The sequence below is a fragment of the Scylla paramamosain genome, chromosome 35 (genome assembly GCF_035594125.1).
Source record: "Scylla paramamosain isolate STU-SP2022 chromosome 35, ASM3559412v1, whole genome shotgun sequence".
NCBI classification, from domain to species: domain Eukaryota; kingdom Metazoa; phylum Arthropoda; class Malacostraca; order Decapoda; family Portunidae; genus Scylla; species Scylla paramamosain.
In genome coordinates, this window is record NC_087185.1 from 1,645,001 (window position 1) to 1,669,522 (window position 24,522).

General features: G+C 38.4%; 2 protein-coding genes across 2 annotated transcripts; one reads left to right on the forward strand and one right to left on the reverse strand.

The window, feature by feature from the left end:
- Positions 1 to 2,268: 2,268 nt before the first annotated feature.
- Positions 2,269 to 18,261, reverse strand: LOC135090535 (kelch domain-containing protein 2-like). The gene is made up of 10 exons (XM_063987353.1): positions 18,028 to 18,261; positions 14,579 to 14,679; positions 14,010 to 14,098; positions 12,780 to 12,930; positions 11,650 to 11,777; positions 10,769 to 10,940; positions 9,212 to 9,330; positions 7,939 to 8,099; positions 4,547 to 4,599; positions 2,269 to 3,843 (listed from the first exon to the last, which is right to left on the reverse strand). The coding sequence occupies exons 1-10, from the start codon at positions 18,139 to 18,141 to the stop codon at positions 3,726 to 3,728; spliced, it is 1,206 nt and encodes a 401-aa protein (XP_063843423.1). The 5' UTR covers positions 18,142 to 18,261; the 3' UTR covers positions 2,269 to 3,725.
- A 699-nt stretch (positions 18,262 to 18,960) lies between these two features.
- Positions 18,961 to 22,745, forward strand: LOC135090537 (thioredoxin-2-like). The gene is made up of 4 exons (XM_063987356.1): positions 18,961 to 19,136; positions 20,262 to 20,366; positions 21,576 to 21,701; positions 22,424 to 22,745. The coding sequence occupies exons 1-4, from the start codon at positions 19,113 to 19,115 to the stop codon at positions 22,484 to 22,486; spliced, it is 318 nt and encodes a 105-aa protein (XP_063843426.1). The 5' UTR covers positions 18,961 to 19,112; the 3' UTR covers positions 22,487 to 22,745.
- Positions 22,746 to 24,522: the final 1,777 nt, after the last annotated feature.

Consider the following 24,522-nt stretch of genomic DNA (forward strand, 5'->3'; position numbering starts at 1 on the left):
TGTCATTCTGCATAGCGGTGTGATGTAATACCTAGCATGATCACCCTTTACTTCCGCCTGTTTCCCCTCCGTGCACACCTTCCCGCGTCCATTAACCTCTAATTCCCGCCTCGCTCCCCTACACGCTATCAAAACTTCGCCATTCTCGTCTTTTTTATCACGGGTTCTCCCCTTTTTCCCTCTTCCGTGTGAGTGATCGGATAACCCGCCTGCAAGCATAAATCTGGGCCGGCCCTTGCTCCGTCCTTCCCTCCCTGCGACGCGCCACTCCACCGCCTCCATCACGATTAATCTACACATACCCTACCGCTGATTTATTTTCCTTTTCCCTTCTCTCTCTCTCTCTCTCTCTCTCTCTCTCTCTCTCTCTCTCTCTCTCTCTCTCTCTCTCTCTCTCTCTCTCTCTCTCTCTTCGACCGTTTCGTCATTCCACTGAAATATTCTTGTAACTTTAAATTTTTCTCAGGATCGTGGATATGAATAGTTTTTTTTCTTCTTTTTTCTTTTCTTCTTTCCCACTTTACAGTTGCATAAAATTCGTTCTATCTTTAAGTTCAAGGAAATTATAGTGAAGCTTAATATTTTTTCTTTTCTTCCCTTTTTTATTATATTTTTTTCCCTCCCTTTTCTTTCCCCTCGATCGCCTTTCCTTAAAAATTCCTCCAACTTTAGTTCAAGGAAAGTTATCGATGATATGATTTTTTTTATTCTATTTTATTTTTACTTTTATTTTTTTTATCTTCTTCAGTCTCTCTCTCTCTCTCTCTCTCTCTCTCTCTCTCTCTCTCTCTCTCTCTCTCTCTGTCAAGCATACCCCATACGATGATTACAGCAATCTCGGTATCTCTGTAAACAGCAAAGCATAAGAGGCGTTTGTACACACACACACACACACACACTCACACAAACACACACACATTACCTTTCATGAAAGTGCATAAAATCAATAAGAATGTTATTGACAGCTTTTATTTTGGCGCCGCAACATCACTTTTAGAGCACCTACATGAAGTAAAGGAGGATTAAAATTGTAGATGATCTAATTTTAGCCCATATGATGCTCAGATTTGGCTGTGGAACTATGAAAAATTTATTAAAGTGGTTTGAGACTAAAAAACTAGTCAAATAGCAGTGAAAGCGTGAATTAAACAGGGGAACAAGATGCTTTAGTGTTTCATAGGATAGCGCTGCGTTGGGATGTATGTGCGCGCGTAGATGTTTGCACGAGTAGCAACCCCGCTTATGTTTCGCTGTACAGAAGACACTGAGACTGGAATCGTTCCGTGTAAACTACCTCATAGGCATGCTGGGTGTGGGATTTATTTCGTTGATGATTTATTTATTTTACAATCTAGGCTAATTATCAAATGTTTTTGTCTTTTATTGTGTGGACTTCTGCCCCAGTTGCTACCAACCCCACTTATGTTTTGCTATTCAGAGCACACCCCTTATAAGAAAGAAGTGAGTTACGGCATATAATTCGCGCATTTTGCGCACTCAAGCTTGAGCCGGAGTGATGAGGCGATAGTTGCTCGGGTTGCAAGGCAGAAAGAAATCTTTGTTCACATACGACCAAGTCGAAATATACAAAATACGGAGGGGAGGGTCTGACGAAGAAATATCAAAATAAGAAAGATGCTCCGTCAAAAGTTATTTATCTACAAGGTGTTTCCGAGACCGAAATTGCAATTTTTATATGAGATGGACACCAAAAGATGCTCCTGGCCAAATCATCGATGTACCTCCAAGGGCCAGGCGGAACGGGGGTTTGTAGAGATGTGCAGTAACAAAATTAGAACCCCCCCCCAGCGGGAGCAAGCTCGCTCTCGCTGGTGGAATAATTATTTGGGTTTTAGTTTTGTTATTTTAGTTTTTTTTTTTTTTTTGAGTGTGCTGATCAACTTTAAGCCTCGTGTGTGGATAACTTCTCAAGTAATGTTGTTCAGTACATAATTTAGTTTCATGTATTATAAGGGTAGATACCTACGTCATTGTTCTTTTCTCTCTATTCCTGTGTGATTAACCTTACCTTTCTCTCCATCGGGATCAAGTAGGAGGGTTGACACTAACAGCTGTCCTACAAGTCTGGCACTGAGGCCGCCTTAGAGTTTGGCACTGCTAGCTTCTCTATAAGTCTGGCACTGACTGAGGCTGTCCTTGAAGCTTAGCACTGCTGGCTGCTCTACAAGCCTCAGGGCACTGGATGCAAAGGTAGGCACTTCCCATTGGTTTATCTTATGCAAAACAGCAAAGAGGTTATAAAAAATATTTGTTTGAGTAAATTGTATTTTCCTGTTTCAAATCCAAGTCTCTTCTGAGTAATTTGGATTCCTGTTCTGATTTCTTTCCTTTTTATCCCCTCTTGGATGCTGCCTTGCATGTAAAGGTTTACTGCATGACAACCACCCATCTTTATTTTCCCTCTTGTATGTACAGGGTGCAGGAAAAAACCTTTTCCCCACGGGTGCCACCTTGCATGCACAGAAAGAGTTGCTGCAAGGTAAGAAAGCAAAGTAAGACCATTATTCAACGCTGCACTCTATTTATCTAATTCAAGGCCTTTTCACTTCCTCTCTAAAATAGTGGAATTCCCCACCAAATTAAAAGTAAAGCAAGATTTGTTGCACCAATGAGCCGCAAGATGGAGGTACATTGTCTGTCATGGAGTCAGCAAACCACTTTGGATCACAGGAATATTCCACTATTTTTTCTAAATTTTGAAAATTCTACTAAATCAAAGAGAAACTGAAAATAATTTCTAGCTGATGTTTGTTGAAGCACAAACTTAAGCAGTATAGTACACTTGTTACAAAGTGACTTGTAATGCAGTTGCACATAAAAACCAAGTGTTCTGTAAAATCTATCCAATATTTCACAATAACAGAGTTACATCACATGAATTATTTGCAAGTCACAATGTTGAGCATTGAATCTGAAGTCATTTTTATGTGCAAACAACATTTTACAACCTGATAAAATTTAGATTACCAGTTTTCATAAGTTACCACAGCTGTGTTCTACTCCAAGCTACCAAACATTTAGAATTTAGAAAACCACTTCTTGAGTTCATTACAACAGTTTTGGTCTAACTACCAAGCATGGATTGAGTAATGTCTGTACAGTGACGGGACTGACAGTCACAGTTATCCCAGTGACTGCTGTGGACAACTTCTTGGGCTTAATCTTATAATTGACTTATATTTTTGCTTCACAGGAAACCTTCAGTGCTGAATGCACAGTGACTCAGGATAATAAAACCTTGGCCATGTGACTCATTGTCTGTTAGCTAAGCTGCATGTCTGTCGTAAGAAAATAATAAATGAAAAGTGCATACTATAATATTCAATATTGGCGAATTATGCATGACAGTGATGGCTGGCAGGTTAGAACTTAGGCATCAGCTATGTGACTCTATACTCAGGTTGGGAAACTTCTGAAGGCACTCAAAGTTCAACATTATCAAACAATGACTCTCACAGAAGAAAGACTGAATGTACCAAACAAGCTACAGCCAAAAATCAGAAACATCCCAGTTGAGAAAGAATAACAATTAACAGGTTTAGCGTAATGATGACAATAATCAGAACAGGAATGCAGTAATAGACGTCGGGGAAGTGGGGCACAGCTGGGGGCGGTGACAAGCACTTCTGTATGTCTGAGGGTTTTGAGCCAATCTGCAGAGTGACAAGAGCGCTGGCAGTGCCGTCCTCCACTGGCATCATGTGCTAACTGAAGTTGTCGGGTGAGAGACGCACGGCCAGGATGTGTTGCAGAATCTGGGGCAACACTTTCCACTGGGATCGCAGCATCTCACCAGCCTCACAGATTGCCTCGATGGTTAGCCTGGAAACAGTAGGGAAATAGGTAGGGACATTGATGTTAATTTAAGAATCAAGATCAAACCCAGGGTTGTAATAGGTGGACATGTTTCATATACGGACTGTCACATGTAGGTTTAATGCCTTGATGGTCAGCCTGGGAATGGAATGATATGGAAATAGGTGGGAATGTTTCTTGCAGGGACTGCCACGTGTAGACCTGATGGCTCCTTGCAGCTTACCTTATTTTGTGTTCTTTATTGTTCTTAGAATTTTAGTTTGCATTTTTTTAATATTTCACCATTTTATGATTATATTTAAGAGTCTCGTGGAAGTTATTGAGGGTTTCAGGGATGTTTTCATAAATAAATGACAGTTTAACACATGTTCTGTATCATCAACAAGGAAAACACCAATGAGAACTGACAGAAGCAGCTGAAAGAAGAACTTGTACATGATGCGAGTGATGGGTCTATCAGAAGAGGACACAGTATGGTGGAGGTGGGGTGATCTGCTGTGGTGAGCCCTGATGGAAACAACCAAAAGAAGAACCAGCATGTGAAGATTAACAATGAACCAAGATTCTTTATGCTTACTATAAATGAATGACTTTAAACAGAAGGTGATAACTGAGCAAGTCACATCCTTTCATATCAAGTTGAACAAGGTGTAATATGGAGTTTATTGATGTATTTATGAAGACACCTGAAGTTCATCCCTATATTTACCTCTTTAAGCAAGGAGGACTAAATCTCAGCACTAGCATTTCCTCAGCATGGTCCTGTGAATGAGAAAAGAGGATTAGTTACCTTTACTAATTAATATTTACTTTTGTGCATCTATTTTAAAAAGTGACTGCTAGTTTGGCACTGATTTCTATCTTTAAAACATTCTTTGAATTATATAAGCCACTGAACTGATAGAGAAAAATAGGGGAAAGAGAAGAGGGGAGGAATGAGGAAGTACATTATTGAACAGGAAAAAACAATGGAAGAGTGAAAGTGTTGGCCTCTTGCAGTCCCTTTATTTTATATTTGTTTTGCAGTCCTTCTCTCTTGTTAAATTATTCTCCAGGGGAAGCATCAACAAGCAAACTTTCAATCTCTCTCTCTCTCTCTCTCTCTCTCTCTCTCTCTCTCTCTCTCTCTCTCTCTCTCTCTCTCTCTCTCACTACACCACAGCCCACAGACCCACAGAATGTCCCCCCACAGTATGTTTACAAACTACAGCCACTCACCACAGTTTGTCAAGTAGAAATTCACTCTCACTACAGCCTCAGACAACAGTACATCAACAAACCAGCATCTCTCACTTATAAAAGCACACAGGAACATCAATAATATATGAACCTTGTGAAGAGGAGACTGTACTTGTTAAATAAAGGAATTTCTATTGATAAAGTATATTTTCATAATGCACACACTGAGACAAGCTATGGTATATTAGTTAGGCTAAGACAAAGCAGATTTATAAAGCAACATTCAGCCATGCAGGCATTTCCTAATAAGAGCAATGCCATAGTAATTCAGAAAGGCATAAGGAATCCTAAAAATACAAAGGACTGTATTCTTAAACACTTTGTTCTCTCATATGGACTATTTTCAAGAGTCAGAAGTGATTATTTACATTCTCAAGTATTTTTCATATAAAGCAGAATACTTGTTAACATAATAAAATCATGTAAGCACCCTTGAGAACTCCAGTAACTTCTGTAAGAGCCTGTTAAGTGAGATGAGACACCAAAATGCTTCAGAATATGGTCACCAGCCTGTCAATAAAACACAAAGAGCAGTAGAATGACTCTCAGCACCACAGCAGCCTCACTGAAGGCTGTCAACTAAAAGCAAGGCCATAAGGCTGAGAGAAAATACCCATTAATATAATCAAACATAGAGACATTAAATAAGACCCAACAGATTGATTTTAAACACCATAAGAGAATCACACAAGCTTGATAACTAAAAGAAAGGCCATAATAATGTAGTACTGCTGAGAGAGAATGCCTATTAATACAACTAAGACTGATGGAGCTCAAAACACCACAATATAGTCACACACAGCTGTTAAGTAAGATAAAGCCATAACAATGTAGTAATGCTGAGAGAAAATGCATATAAAAAAAAATAAATAAAAAAAAAATACACTACTGATATAACAAAACCTTTGGACTAAGACCAAAAAGACTGATTTCAAACACAAGAGGATAACTCGCTGCTTACAAGGAGCAAAGCCCTAGTGATGTAGTAGGGCTGAGTAAGTCCTGACAGCACATAGAGTTGGCCAGGAGGCAGCACAGCAGCAGCGTGCCAGCAGCGAGGCACCCCATGGTCATATGCCAGCTCCACCTCCTGCCACTCCACCCCCACCAGTGCCCCACTCCCCCCTCCCTCTACCTCCATCAGCCAACAGTCATCTGCACAACAAGGCACCACATTAGAAGGAATATTTACTCTGCTTTTAACTAAACAGGCTGGATGAAAAGGAAATGCTCACTCTTTGCTCTTGAATTAAGGCCAGATTCTTGTAAGGAAATGTTCACTGCTCTTGAATTAAGGGCAGATTCTTGTGAGGAAATGTTCACTGCTCTTGAATTAAGGGCAGATTCTTATGAGGAAATGTTCACTCTTTGTTCTTAAATTAAATAGGCCAGAAAAATCAAATGTTTGCTATTTCCTCTTGAATTAAGACCAGATTCTTCCAAAGAAATGTGAACTCTTTGCTTTGAATTAAACAGGCCAGCTTCTTCTCTCATTCTCTGGGGTGTGTTAAGCTGAGTTTGCTCTCTTTTCCACTTATTTTTTCTCTCTGCCTGTCCCTTTGATGTGAACTTTGCTCGAATTAAACACGCCAGATTCTTCTAAGGAAATGTTAAGTCTGCTTTTGAACTCAACTGACCGGCTTCTTTTTCTATAATTCTAGACATGGAAATGTTGAATTTGCATTTTTTCACTTATATTTCCCTCAGCCAATATCTTTGAAGTGAAAAAGCAAAGATGGTGGCTGTACAGCATTCCATCACCCTCATGAGTAAATAGCCAATAATTTTTCATTGACATATGGATCTTTGCCTCAATCAACGCTTGAATACTTCTTCCTGTGGTGCATCTCTTGGTTCAGCTGCCTGTGTTGTCTAGGATGTTAGCAGTCTAATATTAACGGTTACTGTGCCTGACGTTCATCGATAATCTGCTCTTTTCTGCAACCAGCGCTGGCAGAGGCTAGGACCACGGGATATGGTAGGAAACCCTTTATCTGTAATCCTAAAATATGCAAGTTTTTGAGCACTCATGGTAATGGTTACTGTGCCTCACGTTCATTTCTTATCTGCTCTTTTCTGTGATGGGCATTACCAGAGACTAGGAACACAGGACATGGTATGAAACCCTTTATCTGTAATCCTAAAATATTCATGTCTTTGAGCACTCATGTTATCTGGAATTTAATGACATCTTGAGGCAGGTACAAGACAGAGGCAAGTCAGTAATACAAATGACATTACCAGAATACTCGGAGATGGATCTTCGACTTAGGATTCTGGATAGTCTTAATTTACAGTAGTTTTTTGGAAGTATCATATAATCACAAGAAGAGGTGAGTAAATGTATTCCAAAATTATAGAAAATGAGAATAGAGAGCATGATAGTTTTAGAAGCATAATCTCATTGCAGGAAGAGATAAACATATTCCAAAATTTCAGACACTGGAAATATTGACCACTCCATATACTAGGAATTTTAGATAAGGGATTCCCAACCTATTACATAAAGAGGCAGTAAGATGAGACAAGAGGGCAGGCCATGCGCCATTAAACATCCAAGCTTGTGAACACTCCATCTAGCAACACAAACAAACATACCTTTAGCCTCCTGTGATCCAGTAAGTTGTTCTGAATTCCTTCATAAAAACATACAGCAATCTTATACAAACTCCTTTATTTACAAACAAACATAAACATGTCTTTGGCCTCATAACACACAAATAAACATACCTTTGGCCTTGTGCAATGCAGTAAATTGTTCTGAATTCCTCCATAGGTCATTCAAGGCAATCTTATGCACCCTCCATTTATAAACACAAATATAAACATGTCTTTGACCTCATAACACACAAATAAACATACCTTTGGCCTTGTGTTATCCAGCAAATTGTTCTGAATTCCCCCATAAAATGTTATTTCACCAGGATGGGCGACGGCTGCAGTGTGCCAAAGCCGAGAACTGGCACGGCAGTTGAGGGTCTTGCACCACTTCTTGCTTCTGACGTCCAGCACCCAAATGTCATCTGCATAGGAGGGCGTCCCAAAAGGTTATAACCATATACAGGAACACTCACTCACAGGAACACTAAAGCAAGTTGTTCATTAGCATATTTGGTTCAAGGTTCTCCCCAAAAGTTTATAGCCATTCATAGAAACATTAAATCAAGTTTTTCCATTAATCTACCTGGTTCAAGATTCCCCTTAATAATTTATAACCACTCGCTAGAACATTAATCCAGTTTATTCATTAGTGTACATAGTTCAAATCCTCCATAGAGTTCCACTGAGTAAAAAACTTCACAATGATAGCAAGACCTAGTCAGACTGAGAAAAAACACAAAACACATCAGAAATTAATATAGCAAGGTACTGGACTTAATATACCATCCCCTCCACACACACACACACACACACACACACACACACACACAAATCTTATTCCCTAGGTTTCTATAGGGGAGGAGAACCACTTCTAAAAGACCACACTACCTGAAGAGTCACTCAGCCCACCTGTCTCCCCACACCAGTGTCTGATAGCACAAGTGAATTAAGCACCTTCACATCACACACCTATTTGAAAATTATGCATTCTTTGTTGTAATGGCATGCAAGGTTACTATTAGTATTAGTTATCATAAGGCAGTCTCACTCCATTGTAAGATCTAAATGTAAGTGTTATTTCATGTTAGTCAGAGGAAAGAGCAGATTATCATTATCATTTTATATTCTTATTTTTCTATATGAGGTTGAATAGCTTATGAGTCTCTCCTACTAGATGCACTTGTAGGTAAATAAATGGATTGGTAAGTAGATTTGCATTTGTAGAAAAGAGCACATAGTATTCTTTTTAAATAATCTGTCATTCTTCAACTCACCCAAGAGAGCATAAGAGATACATTACAAAAGACAATAGATCCACCATTTCATTACTCAAATCTGTCATTCTTCAACTCATCCAAGAGAGCATAAGAGATACAAGACACATTGTAATATTCATTTTAAACAGATCACCATTTCAATACTCAAATCAGTTATCCTTCAAGTAACCCAAGAGAGCATGCAAGATATAATTTCATAACAGATGCAATACTATAAAAGATTCAACATTACAACTACTAAGAATCCATTGCCTTACTTAGAACTTGCTCAGTAGAGTTGAATCCTCCATACAACACAGCCTTATTCTCTGATACAAACTTGAATGTGTGCCAAGACCTGCCGACAGGGATGTCTTGCAGGGTGTCATCCATCAAGCTGCAACACACAACAGAACGAAAGGGAAGCTGCAAAGACCCCTCAGGCCTACACATGGCAGTTCCTGCATGAAATCTAACTAGTATATAAATCTATTATAACTTTTCTATCCTTCTAAAGCTCCCTACTGACTTGGCACCAACAACCTGATTACTGAGTCCATTACATTCAGTCATCATTGCAGACTCAAGGTTAGGGTTTAAAGTCATCTGGTGCTGAGGTGAGTGGCGGTCCGCAGACCCAAGGAGTGATAGCCAGGCCTGTTCTTCCAATGTTATTCACACACTGACAACAGAAATGCCACTGAGCTACTTTGCTTCAAGGTTAAAGTTTAAGTTATTCTCTCTCTCTCTCTCTCTCTCTCTCTCTCTCTCTCTCTCTCTCTCTCTCTCTCTCTCTCTCTCTCTCTCTCTCTCCAGTAGTTATGCAAGATCAAGCTGTTAATATTGAATAAAATTAATAAAATAAATAAATAAAATGGAAAAATGGTGAAGGTACTACTACTGCTACTACTACTACTACTACTACTACTACTACTACTACTACTACTACTACTACTACCACCACCACTGCTACCACCACTACTAATAGTGCTACTACTACTACTACTATTACTATTGCTTCTGCTACTACTACTACTACTACTACTACTACTACTACTACTACTACTACTACTACTACTACTGTTGTTATTGTAGCTATTATTATTATTATTATTATTTATGTTGAAGATGGTGTGAGCTTCTATTTGTCACTGAGGTCTGAGGATCTGTCACAGCTGCCTCCACATGTGCATCTCAGAACTTTTAGGGTGAGCAGGAAGTCCATCCTTTCTTGCCTCACAGCACGCCTTGTTACGTCACCTTATCACCACTTATCTGGCCAGCGACATTCTCTTTGTGGCAATAGAGTGTTAATATATATGCCATTATCATACCAATTATGTGTGTTGTTGTTGTTATTATAAGAATACTCATTATCTTTTATGTGTGTGTGTGTGTGTGTGTGTGTGCTGAGCTGCAAGAGAATCATCACAGTAACTGGAATCATTGGGATCATTATAATCTCTCACTCTGTTAAGCTGCAAGAGTATAATTTCCATAAGCTGAATCCTCATAATCTCTTACACTGGCCGAGAATCATTACACATCACTAAACTCTTTTAAGTCCAGACCAAGCTGTACGACTCAACACTACTACATTAGCTACTATACTGGAGACAAGACTAGCCACCATACAGTATAAAAACCATACAAGTTAGTGAATATGAATTATACAAGTGAATATAAGTGACTTTCAAACAACTTTGCAGTACAAACTAGGATGATCTAATGGAACAGCACAAGCTACACTATAAGAGGAAGGAATACCAAAACTACAGAATAAAAACCACTTCATTTACTCTCCAGCCACTCAATATACAAACCTATTCACTTACTTTCCACTCCAAGTCCAGTTCCTAAGGTTTAAGCAGTGCAATTCATTCATCCTTGCATTTTTAAATCTACCGCCAAATATGTACACCTTGTCCCCGCACACGTCTGCCGCGTGTGCTGCTCGAGGGGACGGCTTCACCCCTTTAGTTCTTGGCCACACCCACTCGTTATTCTCTGGAAATTACCGGCATATCAGAGCCATGTTTGCTTTTCATCTGCAGTGACAAAGCTGGAAAGGAAATTGATGGTAAGAATTTTTGAAGGATATTTTCAGATTTCATTTAGAGTGATGGTGCTGGGAGGAAAATAAGATGTGTGTATTAATAGAGAATTGTTTTGTTTTCATTAGATGTGGCAAGGATGGGAGGAAGACTGGATGTGAGGATACTTGAAGGATATTTTTGGTTTTCATTTGGTGAGATAAGGCTTGAAAGAAAATTAGATGCATGCATTCTAGAGGGCAATATTTCATCTGCAGTGACAAGACTGGAAAGGAAATTGGTGAAGAATATATTTAAAGGATATTTCTGGTGTTCCTTTGGAGTGACGAGGCTTGAAAGACAACTAGACGTGAATGTATTAAGAGAGAAATATTTGATTCTAATTTGAGAGCTATGGCTTGAAAGAAAATTGAAAATTCTGACATACTTAGGCATAACAGGATAATTTCACAAGCTGAGCATAAGTTTGGTGCCAATATCATAGTAAACTAGCTAATCAATCACTATAATCTGTCATAAACCCAAACATACTTAAACACATTATAACTTCACTAAAAGAGCTTAAGTTTCATACCAGTCAATCATTCAGTATAATTTGTCATAAACCTAAACACATTTCAACACAATAGGATCATTTCACCAGCAGAGCACAAGTTATGTACCTATATCATAGTAGACCAGCTGATCAATCCAGCCACTGTAGTAAACATCATCCCTCACAAAGTTGACGCCGACATCTTCCATCTGACTTGAGCTTCTGGCCGGACCAAAGCCACCAAACACAAAGAACCTGAGATATATAAAAAATTAGAGGCTGAATAACACTTACCCTGTGATCTAGTATGGTCTTTCCTATTCACTAAATATTCTGAGGTCTTTCTTCTTGCCTCAAAGTCATCTCTGAACATTAAACTATCAAAAAATTGTTAAATCTCCTACTTCAATTTCTTTTCCTGTCAATCCTTATTAAGATTTCACTGCTTTTAGTACTGTGAGGTGTTGCATGTCACAGTGAAAGGAACAGACACACATAGAGACAGTGTAAATCTGCCAGGGAGCTTTTAAGGAGGTTTCTCTATCAAGCTTTCATAAATACAATCAAATCTGAAATACATAAGAAATTACAAGCTGAATAATGAGCTCCTGACACACATAAAGACAGTGTTGATTTGCCTGTTAGTCTTTTTTGCTCTCCTCATTATCTAAACAATGAAAAGAGACTGACTAAATAACTCTTGGCACATTCTAAACATGGTACTGATTTAATGGTTAGCTTTTTTTTTTTAGTTTTCTCTATCTCTCATTAACGAAACAATGAAGAGGCTGAACTGACACACATAAAGTACTGATTCACCTGTCAGCTTGTTCATTTTCTAACAATCTCTCATCATCAAAACAATGTATCATTGAAATACACAAAGGAGAAGCTGACAAATTAAACGCTAGCCACATCTTACTAAAATTCCAGTTAATTCTTGTTGTATCTTGCTTACAAACCTTTCCAATCTTATTACTGATGATAGAGAATATTTCATAACACATACACAAACTATCACTGACATTGATCTTTCCCCTTGTTACCTACTTTTGTAAGTCTATTACTTCTTGTTCTATCCTGCTAACCAAATTCTCCTACCTGTTACTGATCAAGAATATTTCCTCTAACTAACCTGTCCTACCTATTACTGATTAAGAATATTTCCTCTGCTAACTAACCTGTCCTACTTATTACTGATCAAGAATATTTCCAAATACATATAAGAGCTGTCTATTACTACCATTAACCTATTACCTATTGTTGTGTACCCAGCAGGCAGCTTTATCACAAGGGAAGGGGGGAGTCCCATTGGGGGCCAGTAGTGTCCAGGTGAGTGTGGGGAGTTGAAGACGCCAAAGGAAATTGAGATTATTTTCCATATTATCAGATGCAATGTTTGCCCAGCCTGGAAATAGGGAGCCATTAGAATGCCACTGGATCTTACTGTATGTAAATAAAGACTGGTGGTAACACAAAGAGGTATGTCTGTGTTTGCATTGAGTGAAGCTTGTAAGGAGAGGAGAATCATTAGAATCCTGCATTATTTACTTGCTAATCTGTGTATTTTTTTACTGAATAAAGCTTGCAAGGAGAAGAATCATTAGGTCTTGCATGATTTACCTGCTAATCTGTATATTTTGTATTGAATAAAGCTTACAAGGAGAAGAATCATTAGGTCTTGCATGATTTACCTGCTAATCTGTGTATTTTGTAATGAGTGAAGATTGTAAGGAGAACCATTAGAATCTTTCATGATTTACCAACTCGTGTGTATTCTGTATTGAGTAAAGCTTGTAAGGAGAATCACTAGAATCCTGCATGGTTTACCTGCTTATCTGTATATTTTGGATAGTGAAGCTTGTAATGTCTCGTTAAGAAGAAGGATCATGGGTAACAAACTCTAATAAGTACTGTACTCTAATTAAAAGTATAAGATGGAAGTTGTGATTTTGTTTTATAATTCTATTGGTGGATTAATATGAATTCTATATCACCTGTGGGAAAATAAAATAAAGAAAAGAAAACTTCATCCAAGAGAACTTAAATTATCTATGTTGCCTCTAATTAAAAGATGGAAAGTACTTTTTTTTTATAATCCTATTGGTGGGATGATAAATTTAATATCAGTGGAGAAAAAGAAAAGAGGAGGAAAAAAAAAAACACATATGACAAAATTCTCTGACCAATCCTCTCTGTGGCCTCTACAACCTGATGGAGACAATGGCCATCACAACACAAATATCACAAATCTCAACTTTACATCACCAAAGAAAAAAAAAAAAAAAAAAATAGAAATAAAATAAATAAATAAATAAACGAATAAACAAAATAAAAACAAATAAATAGATAAATAAATAAATAAAATAACTAAACAAATAAAAACTCACTGATAACACATATTCTCTAACAAATCCTCTCCAAGGTCTCTAAAAACATAATCCTGAGGGAGGCATGGAGACGTTACAACACAGCCCTTGTACAAACCTCCAAACATGTACATGTGGTCGTCGTGTACAGCCGCACAGGACCCGGAGAGCTGCTGTGGAATATCACCCCGGCTCATCTTTCTTGTCCTGACGAGATAATTGGTGTTGGAATAAGTGGGAAGTGAGAGATGTGCATTTTGAAGACTGGAGGAGCTATATTTAGGCTTGGCAGAGTTTCAAGGCCTGAGTGACTTGCATATTGAAGTTAAAAATCAGTGACTTGCAAGTTAAATACTCAAAGAAAATTATGTTACAACTCAGTCAGACATCAAGGCAAGGATGGATATGACAGACATGTATCCTATCATGTCAAGAGAAACTACTGACGCTCAAACATAAAGAAAAGCTTGAGTGACTTGAATGGTGAAGACCCAAAGAAAATTAATCTTGGACTAATGACTGGGACAAATGTAATAATGATGCATATTATCACGTCAAGATATTAATAGCATCAAAACAGAGGAAGTTAAAAATGAGTGACTTGTTTATTGAAGATGAGGAGGAAGATTACATGAGGGCTTGGCAAAGTATCAAGAGGAGGGTTAGTGTAATAATGAAGCATCTCACCACATGTTGAGGAGTGGATCGAACACCCACACATCAATGGCGCTGTGGTAGGACGACTTGCTGCTGGTCATGAAGGTGTATGCCTGGGAGTGGGGCAGCTCCTGAAGCAAGACAGAGACAGAGACAGAGAGAGAGAGAGAGAGAGAGAGAGAGAGAGAGAGAGAGAGAGAGAGAGAGAGAGAGAGAGAGAGAGAGAGAGAGAGAGAGAGAGAGAGAGAGAGAGAGAGAGAGAATGTTCCTGCCAGTATATACTATTACTAGCAATAAAGATTCCTTAAACTTCCCACATGCACTTGCCCGATGGTTGAGTTGCCAGAAAGTAATAATGCAGTCTTCAGTCCCCATGGTAACAACAGTCAAACTTCATGCATTCTTCATCACTGATAGAGAATACACCCTTGAGAATCTGAACTGTCCATGTAGTCTTGCAAAAACATACTTGTGAGAATCCAAAATGTTGAGAAATAAGGCTCTTTTTCCCAATATCCTAACTTTTGTCTGTCTGTGAGTCAGTCAGTCAGTTAGTCAGTGAGTACGTCAGTCAGTCAGTTAATTAATCAGTCAGTCAGTCAGTCAGTCAGTCAGTCAGTCAGTCAGTCAGTCAGTCAGTCAGTCAGTCAGACAGTCAATCAATCAGTGAGTGAGTGAGTGAGTGAGTGAGTCAGTCAGTCATGTAGTTATTTAGTTAGTTAGTTAGTTAGTTAATCAGTCAGTCAGTCAGTCAGTCAGTCAGTCAGTCAGTCAGTCAGTCAGTTAGTTAGTCAGTTAATCAGTCAGTCAGTCAGTCAGTCAGTCAGTCAGTCAGTCAGTCAGTCAGTCAGTCAGTCAGTCAGTCAGTCGGTCAGCAATCCATCCACCCTTCTTTTCTTTCCTCTAATGTTGTGGATAACCTATTCCTTCCTCCCCCCCATTTATTCTTTAAGCCTTTTAATGTAACCCTATCCTTTAAGTAATTAAATTTACCAGTTTCACTTTATATTTTCTACCCGTGGCTACATAGCTCTTAACTGAAAGACTTATTATCATCATCACTATTATTATTTTTATTATTATCATTATTATTATTATCATTACACCACATCATGTATTCCTCACCACACAGGTACAGGAGGACCCAGAGTTCTGTAACCTGAGAGCAAGAATAGCTACGGAAGGATCCAGAGTTCTGTAACCTGGAGAGCAAGAATCGCTACAGGAGGACCCAGTTCTGTAACCAGGAGAGCAAGAAGAGCTACAGGAGGACCCAGAGTTCTGTAACCAGGAGAGCAAGAAGACCTACAGGAGGACCCAGAGTTCTGTAACCCGGATAGCAAGAATAGCAACAGGAGGACCCAGAGTGTAGTAATGATTCATATTATCACGTCAAGATATTAACCGCATCAAGACAAGAGGAAATTAAAAACGTGTGACTTGTTTATTGAAGACGAGGAGGAAGATTACATGAGGGCTTGGCAAAATATTAAGGGGCTACATAGCTGTTAGCTGAAAGACTTATTATTATCCTCATTACTATTATCATTTTTATTACTATTATCATTATGATCATTATTATTACACTACACCATGTATTCATCATGACACAGCTACATGAAGACCTAGAGTTTTGTAACCAAGAGCAAGAATAACTAAAGGACCCAGAATTTTGTAACTGAGAGAGCAAGGACAGCTACAAAGTTTTCCTAGAGTAAAATTAGAATGATTTCCCTAGTTCAGACAGACAACAAAGAGATCATTCTTTCTTGGACTTTTATCCACTGCACAATAACAACAATATACAAACAAAATAAAATGAACAGATGGGGAACTAACCAATAATATTCCTGAAATGAGAAATCTGACATTTATAAGACACACACACACCACTTCCTGTAACACTATGCAATAAATCAAGAAAAAATAGATAAAACAACAAATACAGGAACATGCAGCAACTCGCCACACTGAAAGCAATTTGGTTGTGGTGCAGTTTAACACAACACAGCTGTAGCAATCACTATCACACTCAACTTGTGGATGACCTTATTTGGAGAGTTTCTAATGGTTACACCACATGGTGCAAATAAACAATTCAAAAATGTATTTTCAAAATTTATCTCGACTTTCTCCCTCTTGCCCTTCCTCTTGACCCTGCACTGACTCAATCTGTACTGCGTGTGTTTGTATGTTGGTGTGCAGGTAACTAGTCGTAGTACCACAGTAACTAGTCAGATAGTTTATTCACCGTTGTATTGCTGACTGATATTTTTGTTGCACTGGAGGTAAATTAACTGTCATATTAATGTGTAATCAAATAAAGCTTCATACAGGACACATTTGTACTGCACGTGCTGCCACTATTTCAAAATGGTGTGTGTAGTTTGGAGTTAGTCCACACGTAATCCTCTGTGAAGGTATGAAGGGCAGCAGGGAAGCGAAAGCTAGTCCTCTGTGAACGTATGAAGGGCAGCAGGGAAACTGAAGCTGCCACGTCAGTCCTACCAGTGGTTAAGTTACCCCAAAAATTTCGTTTTCAAAATATGCCATTTCTCGTAGTTAGACTTTTTTGGGGGGAATGTAAAAAATGCATTATTTTAGCTTTTGCCCTAGCTTGTTGGGGGATTGGGAGAGAGAGAGAGAGAGAGAGAGAGAGAGAGAGAGAGAGAGAGAGAGAGAGAGAGAGAGAGAGAGAGAGAGAGAGAGAGAGAGAGAGAGAGAGAGAGAGAGAGAGAGAGAGAGAGAGAGAGAGAGAGAGAGAGAGAGAGAGAGAGAGAGAGAGATATGGCGTATTGTGTTAAACTGCAATTTTACCACACAAACTAACCAAAATTTTCCTGAAATGAGAAACTCACCACATGAATTCAAATGACCAATCCTTAGCAGCCACAACTAACCCTTATTCAAACAAAGATTAAAAATGACTCCTCTCAACACAAACACGCAAAAAAAAAAAATAATAATAAATAAATAAAATAAAATAAAATAAAATAAATAAATAAATAAATAAATAAATTCTTGATATGACTTAAACTTAAAACCAGGCAGGTACAGACAAAACCAATCCCTTAACACCACACAACATATCAAAAGAAACAACAGCAGCAGCAATAACAGCAAAACTGGGGTATATTTATTTTTTTTTACCCGCGGAACGGCAGAAATTCTCATCTCTCTCACCAGATGCATCAGATCAGATAGGGTAGGTTGCGTTAGGTTATCAGCAAGAGTAAGATCAAGAACATAGGACCGATCACAGCTTGACACGGGCAAGGAAATTCAACTTTACCCAAAATTGTCTTTCAAAACAAACACGACCAGAGAACCAAAAAAATAATGAAACGAGTCAAAACATTAACAAATTAAAATGACCTGACATGGGCCTCCTATAATACCCACACAATGGAATCATGAACTTAGCCACAAGGAGGGCAGGAAATGTTGAAAAACAGCCCAAAAACACTCAGAATACTCACCATATACCCTCCCCAAACATACAGCCTCTTCTGGTAGGCCACCATGACATGTCCAGCCCTTCTGTGCACATATTGGTACTCGACTGGTGCCTGGCGTGTTTGAGACAGGTCCATATCCCACCTATCTCCCTCTCCCAGCCTCCCAAATTTTCCTCCTGTAGTAACGGCCAGCCAAGAAAGACCAATTTCTAGATAATCTTGATGGTGATGCCTTGATCTTGATCTTATGTGTGATCTTGATCTTGATGCTACAGTTGGCTCGGGATCACTCCTTTTAATAATTTTATTCACCACAAACATATTATATCATTCTCTGCTCTCCTGTCCACACGAAAGCTATTCTGTTTTTCTCCTAACACCTCTCAGTCATTTTATACAATTAATGTTGCGTTGTGGAAGGCTTGTCTTTCTAACGGAGCTGTGTGTGTGTGTGTGTGTGTCAGATTCTTGAGTAAAGGAGGGATGATAAAACAAAAGCAAAAAACTGCTATTACGTAGAGGAAATAAAAGAAGGAAAATTAATAGCAATCAATATATTAAATCAGAAAATATGTGTGGGAACAAAAGAACAATTAAACGAAAAGAGTATCAGATAAAAAAAATAAATAAATAATAGTAATAAAATAAAGAAAGGTTGAGAAACAAGAAGCAGGCAACAGTGTCTAAATTTACCAATGACATACCTAAATAATTCAAAATATAAATAGAGGAAAGAAAAGCAAACAAACAAACAAATAAACAAATAAATAAATGAATTAATTCATAAATAAATAAATAAAATATATCAGATAAAATGTAAAGAAAAGGAAAGAGGAAAATGGGCAGCAATATCTTATATTACCATAAACTTCTTTACTTAAATAAGTCGAGAAATAAAATAACAAAAAATATAAACAAAACAAACACAGGGTGGAAGATAAATTAAGAAGAATTCAGAGGAAAACGGGAACACAGGCAGTTCCGGCCCGAGAAGAGCATTAAAAGGTTCTACTCTGCCAGGTCATCGTCACACGCTCTCCGTCTGATTCTGTGTGTGGTTGCCTTGTATCCTCTCTGCCTGTCACTACCGCCCTAAGCTCTCCATAATGGTCTACCAAGTGAAAGACAAGGTAAGAACATCTACTTGTATTTTAAATTAGTGATTACTATAAGATGCATTTTTCCAAGTTAAGATATTTTGCGGTTTTTAGTTCAAATGGCAGTGATTGATTTTTTTCCTATTTTGTTATTCAGGTAATCGTATCCGCCTATTCATTAAATGCTAGGGGATTAAAATGCCGAAATTCCATAGGTTTTCTTAGATATTTGCCGGTTAAGTAACGATCGTATTGTGGTGACATTTATTTTTACTATTTTCTGCGTCACTCGAGTCCACCTGTCAATCAAGTGCCGGGTGATTGAAATGCATATCGCCAGGTGTGTCTTGAGGGGCTCCACGGTTACCGGGAGACTGATGTTTTGCTTGGTTCCCGTGGTGATCTTAATGATTTTTGTCTTCATACGTGTTTTTCTTTTTTGTTACGTAATGGTTTGCTTAAGGGGGACATGATGAAGTGGCATTTTTTCACTCAAGTATTCACCCCAAAGTATTTTCACCGCTTTTAATTCTCTCTCTCTCTCTCTCTCTCTCTCTCTCTCTCTCTCTCTCTCTCTCTCTTGTATAGAGAATATATATATATATATTGTTCCGATTCGTAAATTCTGCGACAAGACGATAAAGTGTTCATTGTGTTTTAGAGAGTGTGGTTTCCTAAATATTTTTCCCCTTACGACGTGATAAGGTATATAGAATGCTTGCAGGGGAATGTGGTGTCATTAATATTAATTTTCCTCTTACGTCAGCATAGTAAAGTGCTTTGAAGGTTTTCAGGAAGGTTTGGGTCGTATATTTTTCTCTTACGTCAGCCTAGTACAGTGCTTTGAGGGTTTATAAAAGGATGTTATATCTATATTTTCCTCATACGTCAGCATAGTAAAGTGCCTTGAAGATTTAAAGGAAGGTTTGGTTTCTATATTTTCCTCTTACATCTGCCTAGCACAGTGCTTTGAAGGTTTACAAAAGTGTTATTACTATATTTTACTCTGATGTCAGTCTGGTAAAGTGCTTTGAAAGTTTACAGGAAGGTGTGGTTTCTATATTTTCCTCTTATATCAGCATAGTAAAGTGCTTTTAAGGTTTACAAGAGGGTGTGGTTCCCTTGATCACATTTTAATTTCCTTTCTGGCATTTCCAGGATGACTTTGACAAGCAGCTGAAGGAAGCTGGACAAAAGCTTGTAGTGGTGGACTTCTATGCCACCTGGTGTGGCCCCTGCAAGATGATTTCCCCCAAGATTCAGGTGCTTAGGAGTTACTCTTTAAAAAGCCGCTATAATGATAGACCTAAAGATTATAACAATTTGCAGAGGTGGGTTACAGTTTGGTGGTGAGATGATGCCTCCCAAGATTCCTGTGTGTCTGAATTACTCTTTATAAAGCTGCTTTAGATTAATGAAGTGCCCAAAAATGGTGATATTTTGTGGATATCGGTTATAGTTTAGTAGTGGGATGGGTGTGGGTGTGCTAGTAGTTATGAGGGTGACATTGATGTATTTGTGTAGGTGACAGGCAGGTGTGGGTATTAGGTGCTGCAGGGTGTATTTATTGAGTGTGGACTGGTGTGGGTGTGGTAATAAGTACAGAACAGATGTGGGTGTATATGTATAGTGTATTTGTGTGTGCTAGTAATGGAGGAGATGTGGCGTGCAGGTGTGGATGTATTGCAACAGGTGTGAAGTGGATGTAGATTGCCTTACCATTAGTCTGAGTAAGCCAAACACTCCAGATGCTTTATTGATTACCAACATGGGGTTCTGGAGGAGAGATGGGAGTGAGTGGCAAAGGTTTGGGTGTTTTTACATCTTATCTTGATGACTTAACAGGCTCTACTGGAAGTGCATGGGGTCATGCAGAAGAGACAGGAGTGAGTGGCAAATGTTTCAGATATCTTAGTGTTTTATCTTAATGACTTAATAGACTCTAATGGAAGTGCAGGTTTTCTCAAGAGGGGTGTTCCTGATTCTAGTGATAACTTATTGATTTTGGCCCGTTAATGAGTTGAGTCTTTCTCTTCTCCTTTAGGGGCCAAGGAGCTAAGAGTGGTGTGAATGAATGTGTGAAAGTTGTGTGCCTTGTCTTGGCTGCTTTTTGTGCAAAACAGCCTTGGCATATGTATGTATGTATATATTAATAAATAGAGTTAATTAAGGATGTTTTTCAAGATTGCTGTGTTAGTTTATTGTGTCCTCAGCAGACTCTAGTGGAAATGATCAAGATTCTCAGGGATAGTGCCATGAAATTGCAATGGCTTAGCAAGAAATATTTGTTATCAGTGGGGAAAACACCCTTTGGAAGACGACTAATCATTATTTAACTTTAAAAATTATCCTGATGAGAGAAGGATGGATTTGACACGAATTTTTATCCCTTTAGTTTTAATCCTTAGTCTCTACATTTCTCAGAGACTCAAAATATGGGGCATTGCATAAAGAAAGTGCTTGCCATTTCAGGAGATGAGTGAGCAGATGAGTGATGTTGTGTTCCTGAAGGTGGACGTGGATGAGAGTGAGGAGGTTGCCATGGCCTATCAGGTGTCTTGCATGCCCACCTTCATTTTCATCAAGGAGGGAAAGAAAGTAAGTTATGCTGATGGAAAACGTGCAGAAACTTGTTTCCTTGATAGTTCACAAAGAGTTCAGTCTCTCGTATGTAGAGTAACAGTATTAAGTTACAGTGTTAGGGAATGTAGAAAGATCCATTTTCTTGATAGTTGATAGTGTGTTAAATCTTTCATACATAGAGGAACAGTGTTAACTAAATTGAATCAAAAGGCACTGAGGAAGATATGAAGTTACACAGTGAAATGTCCAGATGTCCTTCCTACATAAAAAAAAAAAGAAAAAAAATCTTGATAGTTCATAAAAATGTTAGGTTTGATAAGCAGATACCCACCTTTAATGCTTTTATACTTTTTTTATGATTTCCTGTGGCTGGGGCCAAAGGAAATGGATGATTAAATCTTATCTGCTTCAGTGATAAGCAGAAATGTTTGTCTAAATTTTTTTTTTTTATTACTTCCTGTGGCTTGAGTCAAGAGAAATGTCAAGCCACTACAGAACTAAACTGTCCACACATAATTGTAACTTTCATCTCTATATAATTAGAACAGCATATTGGCATAGTCACTAGGAGAAAATGAGAAAGTTGGCAACTGGTGTGACTGATGCTGACAACCTCTGTTATTTTTGTGGGTTAGAATGAGATGGAGTCAGTAGATTTGTGTGATTAATGCTACTGGGTTAGAATGAGGTAGTAATAGTAATGTGGTTGATGCTAACAAACTCCACTATTTGTACAGGTGGACAGTTTCTCAGGAGCAAGTGAAGACAAGCTCCGTGAATTCATTGCAAGGCTGAAGTAATTGAAGGACAATGACTTGGTTTCCCTCAGGATCATCTCTAATCTCCACTAAAGAAAAATTCACACAGATTATAAAGACATTTGGCAGATGCCGTAGTTTGCCTCACAACCACACTCTCATTTGATTTGTGTAAACTTTTTTTTTTAACGGTTTCATGAGGATGTTACAATGTTCAACTTGTGCCTGCAACTTTTTGTATTTTGACTTGTTGCCTTTATTTTCATGTTTCAAGAAAGAAGCTAATAAATAAAGCACCCCATGTGTTGTTTTTATATTTAACCTTTTTGCTGTGGCTTCCTCAAAAAAAAAAAAAAAAAAAAAAAAAAAAAAAAAAAAAAAAACAATTCCCCATATTCTCTAGGAACTTCTTCATTTGAGGATACATGATCAATTTTAGCAGATAAAAGGCAAAGAAAAATAAGTACAAAGATGAAAGAAGACAGTAAAGAGAATTCAACGACGGATAAAACAAAAAAAACGTTATTTGAGGATAGACAGTAAAGAAAATTAAAGGAGTTAACTTTAGGTGAGAGAGAGGCATATAAAAAAAATAAATACAAAGATTAAAATAGACAGTAAAGAGAATTGAAAAGAAGGATAAAAGAACAAATACTTTATTTGAGGATGCAGACAGTAAAGATAATTGAGTTTTTTTTTTTTTCTTTTTATGTAGGAAGGACACTGGCCAAGGGCAACAAAAATCTAATAAAAAAAATGCCCACTGAAATGCCAGTCCCATAATAGGGTCAAAGCAGTGGTCAAAAATTGATGAATAAGTGTCTTGAAACCTCCCTCTTGAAGGAATTCAAGCCATAGGAAGGTGGAAATACAGAAGCAGGCAGGGAGTTCCAGAGTTTACCAGAGAAAGGGATGAATGATTGAGAATACTGGTTAACTCTTGCGTTAGAGAGGTGGACAGAATAGGGGTGAGAGAAAGGAGAAAGTCTTGTGCAGCGAGGCCACGGAAGGAGGGGAGGCATGCAGTTAGCAAGATCAGAAGAGCAGTTAGCATGAAAATAGTGGTAGAAGACAGCTAGATATGCAACATTGCGGCAGTGAGAGAGAGGCTGAAGACAGTCAGTTAGAGGAGAGGAGTTGATGAGACGAAAAGCTTTTGATTCCACCCTGTCTAGAAGAGCAGTACGAGTGGAACACCCCCCAGACATGTGAAGCATACTCCATACATGGACGGATAAGGCCCTTGTACAGAGTTAGCAGCTGGGGGGGGGGTGAGAAAAACTGGCGGAGACATCTCAGAACACCTAACTTCATAAAAGCTGTTTTAGCTAGAGATGAGATGTGAAGTTTCCAGTTCAGATTATAAGTAAAGGACAGACTGAGGATGTTCAGTGTAGAAGAGGGGGACAGTTGAGTGTCACTGAAGAAGAGGGGATAGTTGTCTGGAAGGTTGTGTCGAGTTGATAGATGTAGGAATTGAGTTTTTGAGGCATTGAACAATACCAAGTTTGCTCTGCCCCAATCAGAAATTTTAGAAAGATCAGAAGTCAAGCGTTCTGTGGCTTCCCTGTGTGATATGTTTACCTCCTGAAGGGTTGGACGTCTATGAAAAGACGTGGAAAAGTGCAGGGTGGTATCATCAGTGTAAGAGTGGATAGGACAAGAAGTTTGGTTTAGAAGATCATTAATGAATAATAAGAAGAGAGTGGGTGACAGGACAGAACCCTGAGGAACACCACTGTTAATAGATTTTAGGAGAAGAACAGTGACTGTCTACCACAGCAGCAATAGAACGGTCAGAAAGGAAACGAGATGAAGTTGCAGAGAGAAGGATAGAAACCGTAGGAGGGTAATTTGGAAATCAAAGCTTTGTGCCAGACTCTATCAAAAGCTTTTGATATGTCCAAGGCAACAGCAAAAGTTTCACCAAAATCTCTAAAAGAGGATGACCAAGACTCAGTAAGGAAAGCCAGAAGATCACCAGTAGAGCGGCCTTGACGGAACCCATACTGGCGATCAGATAGAAGTTTGTGAAGTGATAGATGTTTAAGAATCTTCCTGTTGAGGATAGATTCAAA

What these genes read in the sequence shown, in the direction of transcription:
- LOC135090535 (XM_063987353.1), bottom strand. Translation starts at nt 18,141, where the DNA reads ATGGACCTGTCTCAAACACGCCAGGCACCAGTCGAGTACCAATATGTG. An exon ending in CTCTACTGAGCAAGTTCTAA is followed by an intron (nt 8,100 to 9,211) that starts GTAAGGCAATGG and finishes CCTCCTATGCAG; the next exon opens with ATGACATTTGGGTGCTGGAC. An exon ending in TGGATAACACAAGGCCAAAG is followed by an intron (nt 4,600 to 7,938) that starts GTATGTTTATTT and finishes TCTCATTCACAG; the next exon opens with GACCATGCTGAGGAAATGCT.
- LOC135090537 (XM_063987356.1), top strand. Translation starts at nt 19,113, where the DNA reads ATGGTCTACCAAGTGAAAGACAAG. An exon ending in TCTACCAAGTGAAAGACAAG is followed by an intron (nt 19,137 to 20,261) that starts GTAAGAACATCT and finishes TGGCATTTCCAG; the next exon opens with GATGACTTTGACAAGCAGCT. An exon ending in TCATCAAGGAGGGAAAGAAA is followed by an intron (nt 21,702 to 22,423) that starts GTAAGTTATGCT and finishes CTATTTGTACAG; the next exon opens with GTGGACAGTTTCTCAGGAGC.